At 44.6% G+C, this 14,102-nt stretch overlaps 1 protein-coding gene across 2 annotated transcripts in view; it reads right to left on the bottom strand.

The window, feature by feature from the left end:
- itga11a (integrin, alpha 11a) overlaps window positions 1-14,102 on the bottom strand; it is a 197,126-nt gene that overhangs the window by 82,070 nt on the left and 100,954 nt on the right. For both annotated transcript variants that reach the window (XM_072565257.1, XM_072565258.1), the window contains exons 15-18: window positions 7,425-7,555; window positions 5,648-5,814; window positions 3,762-3,904; window positions 727-837 (exon numbers count right to left, since the gene is read on the bottom strand). In XM_072565257.1, the coding sequence (XP_072421358.1) occupies window positions 727-837; window positions 3,762-3,904; window positions 5,648-5,814; window positions 7,425-7,555 (552 nt within the window). The remainder of the gene's footprint in view (window positions 1-726; window positions 838-3,761; window positions 3,905-5,647; window positions 5,815-7,424; window positions 7,556-14,102) is intronic.

The following is a 14,102-nucleotide window of genomic DNA, read 5'->3' as shown; positions in this document are numbered from 1 at the left end:
GTTTTGGACCAGAAGGTGGAGGTGCTGGTGTTGGACTGGGGTGGACAAAGTTAAAAATCACACAAGACCAGGTTATAGTCCAGGTCAATTTGGAAGGTATAACCTGTTGGACTATAACCTGGTGTTGTGTGATTTTTAATGTTGTTCTACTTGGTTGAACAATTTTGTCACCCCCCTCGAGGACAATTTAAAGAGAATTAAGTTGGTGCAGGACTGGAATCATGAATAAGCCAGACTGTGATGGATGGCATATTATTTACCCTGAGGATTTTATAACTATCTGACAGGCAACTTATTATTGCTTAAAGTCTTCAAATTGCCAGCCTCTTAGACGAAACAAAATCCAAATTGCCTTGGAATTCACAATGTCAGGGTTAATTAATCCAGGCCTGTGGAGTACTAATCCATTTACATAACCATGACACCACCACACCCTGTTTTAGAGTCAGGCTTCTATGTGCAGCAACATACTAAATATGTTTGTGACAGTCTCCTCTATTTAGTACTTTTAGCGAAATAATTACATGTTCTTCCCCATATCTGCACACTGGTGTACCACACCACAGATTAGTGAGATTGGGGCCCATGCCAGTTTATTAGGAACAGAGTGTTTTCATGCTGTTGACAAAAGTGTCTCCTTTCATAAAATGTCTCACTGCCAAGTCCGGAGCATGCCTCAGAATGGAAAGGTAAACAGTTATCGGAAGTGACCATCACTTCACTTACCGTGGTCCTGGTTGTGTTCGGCCACCCATCATCCAGAACTGGGCCGTACTCTGGGTCCAAAAGGCCAAAGTCCAATATAAATCCAATAGGTCTCACATAGTCCAGTGTATCCTGGGAAAAAATAAATCCGTTCACGAGGAGATTTGGAGACACAGGGAAAAGAAAACTACAGAAGGTGGTCAATAATAACAAGTGATGAGCTAAACTGAGAACAAAAGGACTTGGTTATACTTAATCAACCTGTTCCAACATGTTCCAAAACACCTGTGGGGCAGGTGGAATTTAAACCTAACTGTCTAACCCAGAGATAGGGACATTACCACTGCACCACAAGACACCAACTTGAAGTTATCAGTATTTTAAATCAACCTGTTCAAACATGTTGTCGAGAGTGTATTGCTGGAAAAGCACAGCAGGTCAGGCAGCACCTGAGGAGCAGAAAAATCGACGTTTTGGGCATAAGGCCTTCCTGATGCAACACACTGTTGGCTCTGATTTCCAGGATCTGCAGACCTCACTTTCTCCCTGTTTAGACATGTTGCAACACATCCAGTGTAACTTGCATTCAGACCTTCTGGCCTAGAGACAGGGACATTGCCACTGAACCCCAAAAATCCTAACTTGGAAGTATTTGGGTTTTTATAAGTCCTTCCTAACCAAGGAATGACTATTGATGAGCAGTCATTGACAGCCTGTTGGCAAAATGGCAAAGTCCCTTAACTCACAAAGTGGACAAATGAGCAGTTGGTTTGGTTTCATTTGTATTGATTGGGGGAAGGACGTGGGCAAGAATTTGAGACAATTGCTCCTCCACAATTTGTGCTGAGGACCATCTTTCACGCTCACCCCATAGTGACACGGCAGTGGAATTTATTGCACTCCTCTGGGGTGTTTGGTAATGAAGGGGCATTTATTCAGATGGGAGGGTGCTGGGAAGGGGACCCTGCCACTTTCCAATCCTGATGAAGCCTGTAGTGGGAAAGCCCCTCAATGACTTTCCCAATCCACTGCTAATTAAGTCCCTGACATAGGCAATGAATGCCAAAATCCAGGCTTCAATCCCTCACTGCTGCTATTAACCCAATTGTAGATGGTGGGAGGGAGGGTCACTAGGTGGGGATCATGACAAAATTGCTTGAGTTTGCGGGAGTATGCCCCATGTTCAAAAGCACTTAGGGCCAGATTGAGGGAGCTGAGAAGAGGTAGACGGAGGGCAGAAAGCCCACTAAGGACCACTCCCATGGCCTTGCTGGTGGTACCACTGCCACATGTCTGCAACTCCTATGCCACCAATACCCTCCCACTATCACTCAGTTGTGCCTACATCTCTCCCCAAACCGAGGCCTCAGTGAGCACATTACCAAGAGCACCCACTGTCTCCCCAGTGGCGCTGCTGAGTAAAGAAGAGCCAACAGTCTCTGATTTCTGAATGAGGCGACATGGGGTTACCCAGACGGTAACCTCAATCTAATATCAGCCATTGTACTAACTTAGGGAGCAGCAAATTGGAGCTGAGGTTTGGCTGAGGAAGTTGTGGTGTGTCCAATAACGTGACAATTCAATGAACACATTCAGTGCACATGTCTGCGCAAAGCCCCTATATTTCCTGATACCCTGAGTAACTGGAACTCCTTCTTCCTGTCGTTCTGATTGGGCCAAAAGTGATGCAAAAAGTTTTGCCCATCTTCTGCTTTGCAGAAACCAAGAAAAACAGGCAAGGGTAACCCAGGAGGAAATCCTGTGAATGAGACAGACTGGTCTGGAGCAACTTGTAGATATTTTTAAAGGCACATCTCTGGAGCAGGAAGAATTTGAACACTGACACTAGCCTGGAGATAGGGACATTACCACTGCATTATAAAACCTTCCCTGATTCAGCTAGTATATTCCAAAATGGAGTCTCAGTACAAGCAGTATGTTCACTTCTGATTACAGCAAACTGTTTATTATCCCACACCTATGTGACCAGGAGTCTGCCAGTTGATCAAATACTCTGGATAATCAAGAGATCCACATAATCAATGTAAAAACATACACTCAATCATAGGACTGTAATGGGGGGGTGGGTATGCACATCACTGTTTCAGTTTACTTACAGCGTAAATGACTTAAATAATAACGCAACTTTGCCTTAAAATAAATCTCACAGGCAGAGAGCCTTCTCACTCACTCCCTCAACTGACTACTTGGACATCAGGCTATTTGTGGAGAAATGACTCAAAATTGAATCAGATGTTTATGTGGCCATTTCATTGATCAACAAGAATATTTACATTGAGGTAAATAAATTGAAAAACTATAAATTTGGATCGAATAATACTGTAAACTTTGCGATATTTGTGGTATATAATTCTTGCAGGTTTATTGAAAGTGCTGCTTTGATAAATAAAGTTTGTGGTATTACTTTTTGCTAATCTCTAAGCATGGTGTAGGACACTAAAGGTTCCCAGAGAGCACCTTCCAAAGCGGCACCCTCTATCATCTAGAAGAACAAGGGAAGTAGTTAGATGGGAATAGCACCTTCTACAAATCCCTCTCCGACCCATACGCTATCCTGACTTGGAAGTATATGACCTATCCTTTCACTGTGGCTGGGTCACCCACCACCTCCCTGCCTCCATTAACACAGTGGCTTGCAGTGGTTCAAGAAGGCACCTCCCCACCATCATCTAGGGATATTGGAGAAGAGCTGGTTCAGTGAACGATGGGCACATTCGTGAATGAATTATGCAAAACCAAATTAGACATGAAGGTTGATTTCGCCCCACAGATGCTGCCAGGCCTGCTGAGTTTTGCCAGCAACTTCTGTTTTTTGTTCCAGCTCTCTAGCATCCACAGTTCTTTGTTTAGTATAATTGGTGGGATATTCTAAAGGAGGGAACAAATCCCAGTTTCCAGGCCCTGAGAAGGAATGAGTTAAAGGAGAAGATAGTGTGACAAGTCTCTATTTTAACAAAACGAACCTGTAAGAAGGAAGAGGATCGCGTCAGATAGTCGAGAGGGGAATCGTTGACAGGCCAATGGCTGGCACTTACCAGGACATGAAAATAGAATTGATCACAAGTTTCTAAGTCAGGCTCCACGCTGATGTTGCTGTGAATATACTTCTCAAAGTTGTCATCAAAGAGTGCCCTGGGTGTGTATCTGCGTTCGTCAATGGAAACGTTGTACCTTATGACTGAATAAAAATCAGAATAATTTCTCCAATTTCAAACTCACTACATTTTCCACTCTATGACCAGGTATCAGCTTGTTCAGAATTCTGAGAAGATGCTGGAATTAAGAGAGAACTGACCGCTCATGTTCACAGAGGCAGAGGGACCTGTTTAGACCGGGAAATCATAATCGGGAATTACCCTTCAAAGATAAGCGGTGGCTACAGAAACTGAGGCGAGTAGGCTGTACAGGCTGGGAGGTCGACCAGTGTGGGTGACTCTTCACTGCCCTCTGGGCAATTAGGGATGGGCAATAAATGCTGACCCAGCCAGTGACACCCTCATCCCGTGAATAAATAAAAAGCAAAATGGACTTTTCTAAGTTCACAGGAAGTGGGTGCAATTGTTTGAATCAGCATTTATTGCCCATCCCTAATTGCCCAGAGGGAAGTTAAGAGTCAACCACATTGCTTTACAAGAGTCACACGTAGGCCAGACCAGGTGAGGATGGCAAATTTCTTTCCCAAAAGGGTATGGGTGAATTGGGGGTTTTATGAGAATACCATTAGGCTGGTTCTTTTATTAAATACAAACATCATAATCTGCTATGGCCAGAATTTGAACCTACAGACCCAGAACATTAATGTGGGTCTGGATTACTAGCCCAGTGACATTACCACTCCACCACACCTCTCTAGCAGTTAAGGAGACATGCTTTAATTTACCCGAATGCTTTGAGAGGGAGGGGACACTGAGGGAGGTAAGGAAAACCACTACCTTTGGGAAAAGGTTAAGAGGAGGGTGAATATCCATATGAACATAGTACAGAAAGGGAGGAACAGTTAATATGGCGTGGGCAGTGTTTCAACAAATCCAGAAATGTGAAGAGAGTTTCAGTCATTAGTAACAGAAATTCTGTTCTGAGGAAGGGCCACTGGACCTGAAACATTAAGTCTGACTTCTCTCCACAGACACTGCCAGACCTGCTGAGCTTTTCCAACAATTTCTGTTAGTGTTTCTGATTTCCAGCATCTGCAGTTCTTCCGTGTTTTTTTCAGTCATTGATGTCTGAGAGAAAGAGTGTGACAATCTCACCCAATTGGCCTAATTTCTCATTTGGGAGCATTTAACAATGGAATGTAATCGAGGTTATAACATGAAGCACAACGTCTGCACTCAAGTTGAACATTTCTTCCAATTAAACAGGTTACAGAGCACAAATCGAAAGTGTGTACTGCAGATGCTGGAGATTAGAGTCAAGAGTGTGGTGCTGGAAAAGCGCAGCAGATCAGGCAGCATCTGAGGAGCAGGAAAGTCAACATTTCGGGCAAAAGCTCTTCTTCAGGATGCTGCCTGACCTGCTGTGCTTTTCCAGCACCACACTCTTCACTATTTTAAGGCTTGATCCACATTAATGGCAAGAGTTGGGTCTTTTCCCAGAGAACAGCAGTTGTATAACTAGGCTCCCAGCTTCCTGGTCAACATTGATTCACTGTATTCCTCTGAGAAGGAGCTGGGTCTGCCTGGGCTGGCCAGAGATCACCTCATAGAGAACTCTGCACCCTACCTGCTATAACCCCAGAACTGGCCTGGGGCTTTTATCCTCATATTTCCCCTCTCCTTTCCACCTCAGATAGAGGTGGAAGCATTAATATTGCGACACACAAATTGTGTGAGACAGATTGGATGGATTAATGAATCCCTGTCTGTCAGGAAGAAGGTGAGCAGGTTTGGAGGTGACTTCTCAGTGATGGGATTGTACTTACTCAAGCTATCATTCTGAAGACCAGGCGACTTGGCCGTGACTGTGAAACAGACCGAGAGAGACATACAGCTGCACTCTTTGCCATTCCTCTTGCAGTCTTTGTTGAAAATGTTGATTTTCCGCGGTTCGAACCTCATGCTGGCATTCACCTGGATTATACTGCGGGACCTGAGTGGGAAAGCATGACACTGTATGGGTTACACAGTACCTCAGGAGCAATACATGCCTTTCCTGGGAGATGAAAGTCTAACAGGAGGCAGGTTAGAACTGCACTGTGACATTGGAGGAGACTTCCTGGTAGGGTAGATGTGGAGACAATGTTTCCCCTTGTGGGAGAGTCTAAGACCTGAGGGCTCCATCCCGGAGTGAGGGGTCACCCATTTATAAAAGAGATGAGGAGGAACTTCCTTCAGAAGGTGGTGAATCTGTGGAATTCTTTACCACAGAAGGGCTGTCAAGGCTTAGAGAGACGGATTTTGTTTTAATCAGAAAGAGAATCAAAAATTATCAGGTCAGCCATGATCTCATTGAAGGGCAGAGCAGACTCAATGGGCTGAATGGCCTGCTTCTGCTGCTAGGCCTCACTCCTGTGGATATTATTGGGTGGCCAATAGCACAGCATTTTCAGAGAAAAGTACAGACAGAGCAGAGCTGTTTTCCCTGGAGCATCGGAGGCTGAGGGGTGACTTTATAGAGGTTTATAAAATAATGAGGGGCATGGATAGGATAAAAAGACAAGGGCTTTTCCCTGGGGTGGGGGAGTCCAGAACTAGAGGGCATAGGTTTAGGGTGAGGGGGAAAAGTTTAAAAGGGACCCAAGGGGCAACTTTTTCACACAGAGGGTGGCGCGTGTATGGAATGAGTTGCCAGAGGAAGTGGTGGAGGCTGGTACAATTACAGCATTTAAAAGGCATCGGAAACGTATATGAATAGTAAGGGTTTAGAGGGATATGGGCCAAGTGCTGGCAAATGGGACTGGATTAGGTTAGGATATCTGATCGGCAGGGGCAAGTTGGACTGAAGGACTTGTTTCCGTGCTGTACATTTTAGATTAGATTAGATTACTTACAGTGTGGAAACAGGCCCTTCGGCCCAACAAGTCCACACCGCCCCGCCGAAGCGTAACCCACCCATACCCCTACATCTACATTTACCCCTTACCTAACACTATGGGCAACTTAGCATGGCCAATTCACCTGGCCTGCACATCTTTGGACTGTGGGAGGAAACCGGAGCACCCGGAGGAAACCCACGCAGACACGGGGAGAACATGCAAACTCCACACAGTCAGTCGCCTGAGGCGGGAATTGAACCCGGGTCTCAGGCGCTGTGAGGCAGCAGTGCTAACCACTGTGCCACCGTGCCGCCCATAAATCTCTATGACTCTAAGATGGTCAGGCTGTATTACATAGGGACACTGCACTGCTCCATCGGAGACACAGCACATTGTGCCAATGGGTGGTGATGATTTTCAAAAGGACACTTTGGCAACTTCAATCATTTTGCCCTGGGGGAGGGTGACTATAGAATCCCTCCCCCAGCAGAAGTGTAGACGCAGTGGGTGGATGGAAATATGCTAACTCGCTACAGAACAGGAGGCAGACCTTAAGGACTGCCCAGTCTGGATGGGATAGCGACCATGTCAGGCTGGCTCACTGAAGATCAGTGTAGGCAATCCATTTGAATGTATCAAGCTGGTTGCTAAATAGACTGGGGACAGGGAGCAGTGAATGAACAAATTATTGAGGAAATGTTTAAGCAACTATAGATCCACAAACCAGAGCTGAACTGCACTACCGAGTGCTCCCACTGCGAGATCCACCAAGCCATCACCGTTCATATCCAACTGTCCATGAATACTGCGGCCAAAGTACAGCAGCCCGCGGCTGATCTCAGACGCCCCAATCCTCTGTAAAGCAACAAATACAGAAAGGGCTGGGTGAAAAGTCTGAAGTGAGTGGTCGCGTGCTGGATTTGTTGCTTTAGATGAAGGAAGCAGCTGATGGGACAAGGGAAATGTTGCATCACGTCACCTTGAAAAGGGAGATGAACAAGATGATGACTAATAATGATTCGGTGCCCCCATGTTGGGTCATCACACTGTGCAAGTGGTAGCAAAGAAACACAACATGTGTTGGGTGTCCTGCTTTGAAGGGACCGTTGACTTTTTGCCAGTGATTCCCAAAGTTTTCCATCACTGGACATTTTCCACATCCCACCTCTGGCTGTGTGGCAAGATTAGTCTATTCTCATTGTACATACGATGAGAAGGAAGGTAATTGGTGAAACTGACAGACCTGGGTTTAACTTCATCAAGCAATTTTCTATTCCTGTGCCTGGGGGAGATTCTTAGGTTCAGGAATCCTCTGGGACCAGCGTCATTCTAGGTTAGAGGAGTGCCAGTCCTGAATTGGCAGGAATATTTAAAATTCAGGAAATATGTAAGTTTGATGGCAGATCAGTGGCAGATGGAATTTAACCCTCATAAATGTGAAGTGATGCACTTTAGTAGAGGGAACAAGAAAAGGGAGTACTGAATAAAGGGGAAGTCACTAGGAATCTCAGAGAAACATCAGGATCTTGGAGAGCGTGTCTACAGATCCCTGAAGATGGCAGGACAGGCTAATAGAACAGTTAAGAGGGTATATTGCAGTCTTGCTGTTGTCAGTTGTGGCATAGATTATAAGATCAGGGAGATCATGTTGGAGCTGTACAGAACTTTGGTTCAATCACAGCAGTTCTGGGCACCACACTATAGGGGGGATGTGATTGCACTGGAGGGGCTGTAGACGAGATTCACCAGGAGGTCGCCTTGGATAGAACATGTTAGCAATGAAGAGAGGCTGGAAAAACTCAGGTTGTTTTCTTTGGAGTAGAGATGGTTGAGGAGGATATCTGATAGAGATATATACGACAATGAGAGGCTTGGACAGGGCAAATAGAAAGCAACTGTTCCCCTTAGTCAAAGGGGCAAAGCAAAGGGATATAATTTTACAGTGAAAGCGGGGAGGTTTTATGGGGATTTGAGGAAAATCTTTTTCAATCAAAGGTTGGTGAGGGTCTGGGATGCACTGCCTGGAGGCTAGTTGAGGGGGATCCTCACAACTTTAAAAAGAACTTGAATGAGCACTTGAAGTGTCTCAAAGACTTGGGCCTGGTTAAGGGATGTGGGACTAGTACAGGTAAGTAATGTATTCACAGCAGTACAGACTTGACAGACCGAAGGGCTCTTCTGTACTGTATGATTCTCTGTACACCACCAACCATTGAAGCTTGTGAGACAGAGCGGGATAGTATTGAGGGATGTTCAGGTCTTTACCATTCTCTAGGTAAAAACTCTAGGTTCCTGATGAAGGACTTTGGCCCGAAACGTCGATTTTCCTGCTCCTCGGATGCTACCTGACCTGCTGTGCTTTTCCAGCACCACTCTAATCTTTACCATTCTCTGCCAATTGATTCGGAGGGAAAGGTTGGTGGATCAGAAGCTGATGCCCATCTAGGTATCCCCCAAGAGGGCACATAATTTTTTTAGATTAGATTCGATTCTCTACAGTAACCCACCCAGATTAATGCACCTAACACTATGGACAATTTAGCATGACCAATTCACCTGACCTGCACATCTTTGGACTGTGGAAGGAAACCGGAGCACCCGGAGGAAACCCACACAGACACGGGGAGAACATGCAAACTCCACACAGTCGCCCGAGGCTGAAATCGAACCTGGGACCCTGGCGCTGTGAGGCAGCAGTGCTAACCACTGAGCCACCGTGCCGCCCATTTAATGTTAGCCTTTTCTAAATACATCGATAAGAAAGGCAGCAATGAAGAAGAGAAACAGAAGAAGGTGGAAATTGAAGTCAAGGAGGTGAATGAGGCTTGATCCCTGGTAGGTTGCATGAACAGTTTGGATTAAAACTGTCAAAACAAATTCCAGCTGTTGTTGCTCGATGATGTAATGGACACCCTAGCAATTCCTGACCACCTGGGGAGAATGTTCATGCTGTAACCTCAAAGTAACTCGGGCGGCAAAACCACTGGAATTTGTGACTTACAAGCTAATAACGCCTGACTATGAATAAACTGTGGGGCTCTCACTGATATCTGGGTGGTGCACAGACAATCCTGCTACTTCCTTCAGCATTAGACTCTCATTATGAACTGTGTGGTTGATGAATTGGAACTGATCGTTGTTTCCAAACCACATGATTGAGAATCCTCCAGCTCAAGATCCTCAGTAGGTACACACCCTGACCTGTTTATGGTACTATCTGGTCAGGAGTGGCCTAGTTAGCTCCTCAAGCCCATTCACGATTGAATGAAGTCAAAAATCACACGACGCCAGGTTATAGTCCAACTGGTGTATTTGAAACCGCAAGTTTTCAGAGTCCCCATTCCTTCCTCAGGCAGATAGTTTCAAATAAACCTGTTGGACTATAACCTGGTGTCATGTGAGTTTTGACTTTGTCCACCCCAGTTCAACACCGGCACCTGCACATCATCGCTATTGAATTAGATCACGATGATCTGTAACTGAACTGCCCCATCACCCTTTATACCCCGGTTAACAAAACTCTACAAATTCCTGATTTAAAATTGATCTGCTAGTGTCGACAGACTTCAAACATTCTTTGTGTATACACAGGTTTTTTCTAACTTCATGCCTGAAGGGTCTGGCTCTGATTTATGCATTACATTGCCCAACAGTAGACATAATTTCTACCTAACCAGCCCTATCAGTGCTCCTTACTCTCTTGAAAAGGTTCCCCAAATTATCCTGTGAATTTCTAAATTCCATGGAATATAGTGCTGCAGTTTGGCAGAGAAAAGACCAGGGGTACTCATCAGTGTGGCCAGCAGTGGGGACCATTGGAATCTAATCAGCTGAAATCATGTAGCTTACCAAAAGCATTCACTGTTAAAGGCAGGGCTTAGAGATTCAGGATTATCTAGAGGTGAGAGGGAATAATCTTAGGTCCCAGTGTTAGATCTTCCTTTATATATGTGATGGCACGGTGGCTCAGTGGTTAGTATTGCTGCCTCACAGTACCAGGGACCCAGGTTCCATTTCATCCTCAGCTGATGGCCCGTGTGGAGTTTGCACATTCACTCCGTGTCTGTGTTTCCTCTGGGTGCTCTGGTTTCCTCCCACAGTCCAAAGATGTGCAAGGTAGATGGATTGGCCGTGCTAAATTGCCCATGGTGTCCAGGGATGTGCAGGCTATGTGGGTTAACCATGAGAAACGCAGGGTTACAGGGAAATGGTTGGGGAGAGTGGGTCTGTGTGGGATGCTCTTTGGATGGGTGATATGGGGTGAATGGCTGCTTCCAGACTGTTGGAATTGTATCATCATCCTCCAATGCCATGTCAAATAGTCTGATCACTGGAGTACCACATACCTGCTTGGGTCAGTTAGAAAGATGGGCTTGCATTTATACTGAGCTGCTCATGATCTCAGACGTTTGTAAAGCTATACACAACCGATGAAGCCAGAGATGCAGTATAACAGCAAAAGTTACCATTCAGCCCATGGTGCAGTTTCAGTTGCAATGTAGGATTCAAACATCAGATGGCTTATTTTGAAATTCCCATCAGTTGGGGAAGTGATGAGGCTTGTGGGAAAGGAGGGAATAGCAGCCAGTGATAAATCATTGTTCACATACCAATGGAATGGCTGGGGTGAGTTACTGCAATGGGTTGGTACAATCATTGGGATGGCAGCTACAAACCTAATAATAAGTTCACGATGACTTGGTTTTCTATATGATCATTGGTTATCACCATTTTACATAACCATGGTGCCTGCTCTCTTAAAGATTGGTAAATCTTTTTTGGTGATTTAGTTTCCTCTGCCAGAGAGCTCAAGTCGTGACCATTACCCAGTGACATTAGGAAGATGTTAAGAGTGTGGCGCTTGAAAAGCACAGCAGATCAGGCAGCATCTGAGGAGCAGGAGAGTTGATGTTTTGGGCATCAGGAAGCCCAACAATAAATGCCTGCCTCTGCTTTCAGTTTCAATTAAAGCTGCAGTTGGGTATGCTGCAAATATCGATGGGTTAGGAAAAGTGATACCATACAGGGATCTTGCCCTTAATCAGCGCGGCCAGAGCGAGAGTTTAAAATTGAGATGTTAGTGGACAGACAGCCAGCATAGATTTGTACATAATGAGGGAATGGATGACTGCAAGAAATGATATGTGATACACCATTCTCTGACAAGATCTTTAACCTTCTATATTTATTGTATCTGCTTGGGTACAAATAACTTATGAGTTATAATTCCCAGATGCAGTGTTGCATGCTGGCATCTGAACAATCCATATATTACCAAATCGCCTACTGAAATATTGGAAGGGGAAGATGGAAGAAGCAATGAGAAAAATATGTACAAATTAAAACAAAGTGATGGAGTTCTTTTTGACTTGCATTATTCTGTCTATTTAAGTTACTAAGAACATTTGTTTTCACTCAAGTAAACACATAACCCCACAATTACTGGCAGTAATGATTAAATACTGACAGACTCAGCAACGTAACTCACTCACGGTTCAATTACACCTGCTACTGCCCCTTTCTATTCAATGAGAAACGGTGACATTGATGTGAAAAAACCTTTGATGCCGTGAAAGTATGTTTTTAGAAGTCTCTTGGGACACCGCGATCTTTCCGGAGTCCTGAGATATTGCGATGGCCTGGATTGGGCGGATTAAAGCTTCGTCCCACTTGTGCTGTGATGTGGAGCTCTGCAGTGCAATCGTCTCAGATCGCTGCCATCTTGGATCCCCGTGAAAGTGTGTTTAAGATCATTTTATTGGTTACCAAGCTTACTGATGAATTCTGGAAAAGAACCTTGCATTTATTTCACACTGAACCTCAGATATACCAAGCAATAAGGAACATCTGAAGTGTAGTCACTGCTGCAATGTAGAAAATGCAGTTTGTACACAGCAAGATCCCATAAACAGCAATTATATAATATCTAAATCATCTGTTCTTCTTTCTGGGTGTTGGTTGGGTGTTAAGTATTGATCTGGACACCAAAGGAGACCTGACCTGCTGTGGAATCTTTTCTTTCTTCCTGAAAGTGCTGATGGGACCTCGCTCACTAATCCCTATTGCTAATCAGCAGCTGCCTACTGTACCAGGAATGATTTGATTTCATTTATTATTGTCACGTGTACCGAGATACAGTGAAAACAATTGTTTTGTGCTCTATCCAGACAAATCATACCTTACATTAATATATCAGGGCAATAGAACAGAATACAGAAGATAAAGAAGACAAAGAGAAAAGTTAACCCGAAAAATGAGAGATCCATTCATTAGTCTGACCACAGTTGAAGAGTGTGGTGCTGGAAAAGCATAGCCAGTCAGGCAGCATCTGAGGAGCAGGAGAATCAACGTTTCGGGCATAAGCCTGACAACAGCTGGGCAGAGGTTGTTCTTGAATCTGTTGGTACCTTTTTTTCAAACTTTTGTATTTTCAGCCCAATGGAAGAGGGTGGAGGAGAATATAACGGGGGTGGGAGGGGTCTTTGATGATGTTGGCTACTTTCCCGAGAGAGTGGGAAGTGTAGACAGAGTCAGTGGAGGGAAGGCTGGTTTTTATAATGGACTGGGCTGTATTCATGACTCTCTGTATGGACCTAGGATGGACTGAGCCAACTATTCCATTGCTCAAACTGAATGGGGAGGTTTCTCCATTGAGTGAGGGCCCTACTTCATTGATGAAGGCTCAGCCCCATGGTTTTTGGAGACTTGAGGGTCCTTGATTCCTGAAGTATGAATCCTGTGTTTGTGTTTCGCTGATGGTTTCTTAACAACTTCAGTTTCTTTGAGACAATGAGACTCAATGCAGTGATACCATTACTTTAGACTTCAGTCACACTCAATACCTGTGGTAGGTGACCCTCTAGCACCCTAACTTTTACAAATCTTAGTCCTGAGAGCACAAGGACAGGTATTGGACAAGTCAATTACCAGGAGTGAGAACCAGGGAGAGAGAAGTCGAGAGACTAGCCTCAACATCTGCATGAGTGAAAGCACAGACAGAATTAATTATTAGTTTCCAGTGAATATGTGGGATTACTCTGAAAATTCTTCTGTCTTAACCAGCTCCAGCAAATCACATTACAGAAAACTGTGGCTTGACACAGGGCAGAGAAACATTACCCTAAAATGTGGTGTATACACTGCATCCAAGTGTGAGCAATTCCTTACAAAATCGCCTCAGGAATTCCCTCTCCAAACCTGACTCTCTCTCAAACCTGTTCTCTTTTCAAATTGATGCTTAAAACCCACTCACAACAAATTTGCTTTAGGAGGAAGCAGATTGTACAATTGCAAATTGGCATCCAGTGAAAATGTCTGGAAAGAAATATTAATACTGTCTCTCTGTAAATGTAAGGAATTGCTTTGCTCTTGTAATATTAATATCATATTACTAAAGTAACAC

Source organism: Chiloscyllium punctatum, chromosome 48 (genome assembly GCF_047496795.1).
Source record: "Chiloscyllium punctatum isolate Juve2018m chromosome 48, sChiPun1.3, whole genome shotgun sequence".
Lineage (NCBI taxonomy): Eukaryota > Metazoa > Chordata > Chondrichthyes > Orectolobiformes > Hemiscylliidae > Chiloscyllium > Chiloscyllium punctatum.
This window is presented reverse-complemented; position numbering and strand designations above follow the sequence as displayed.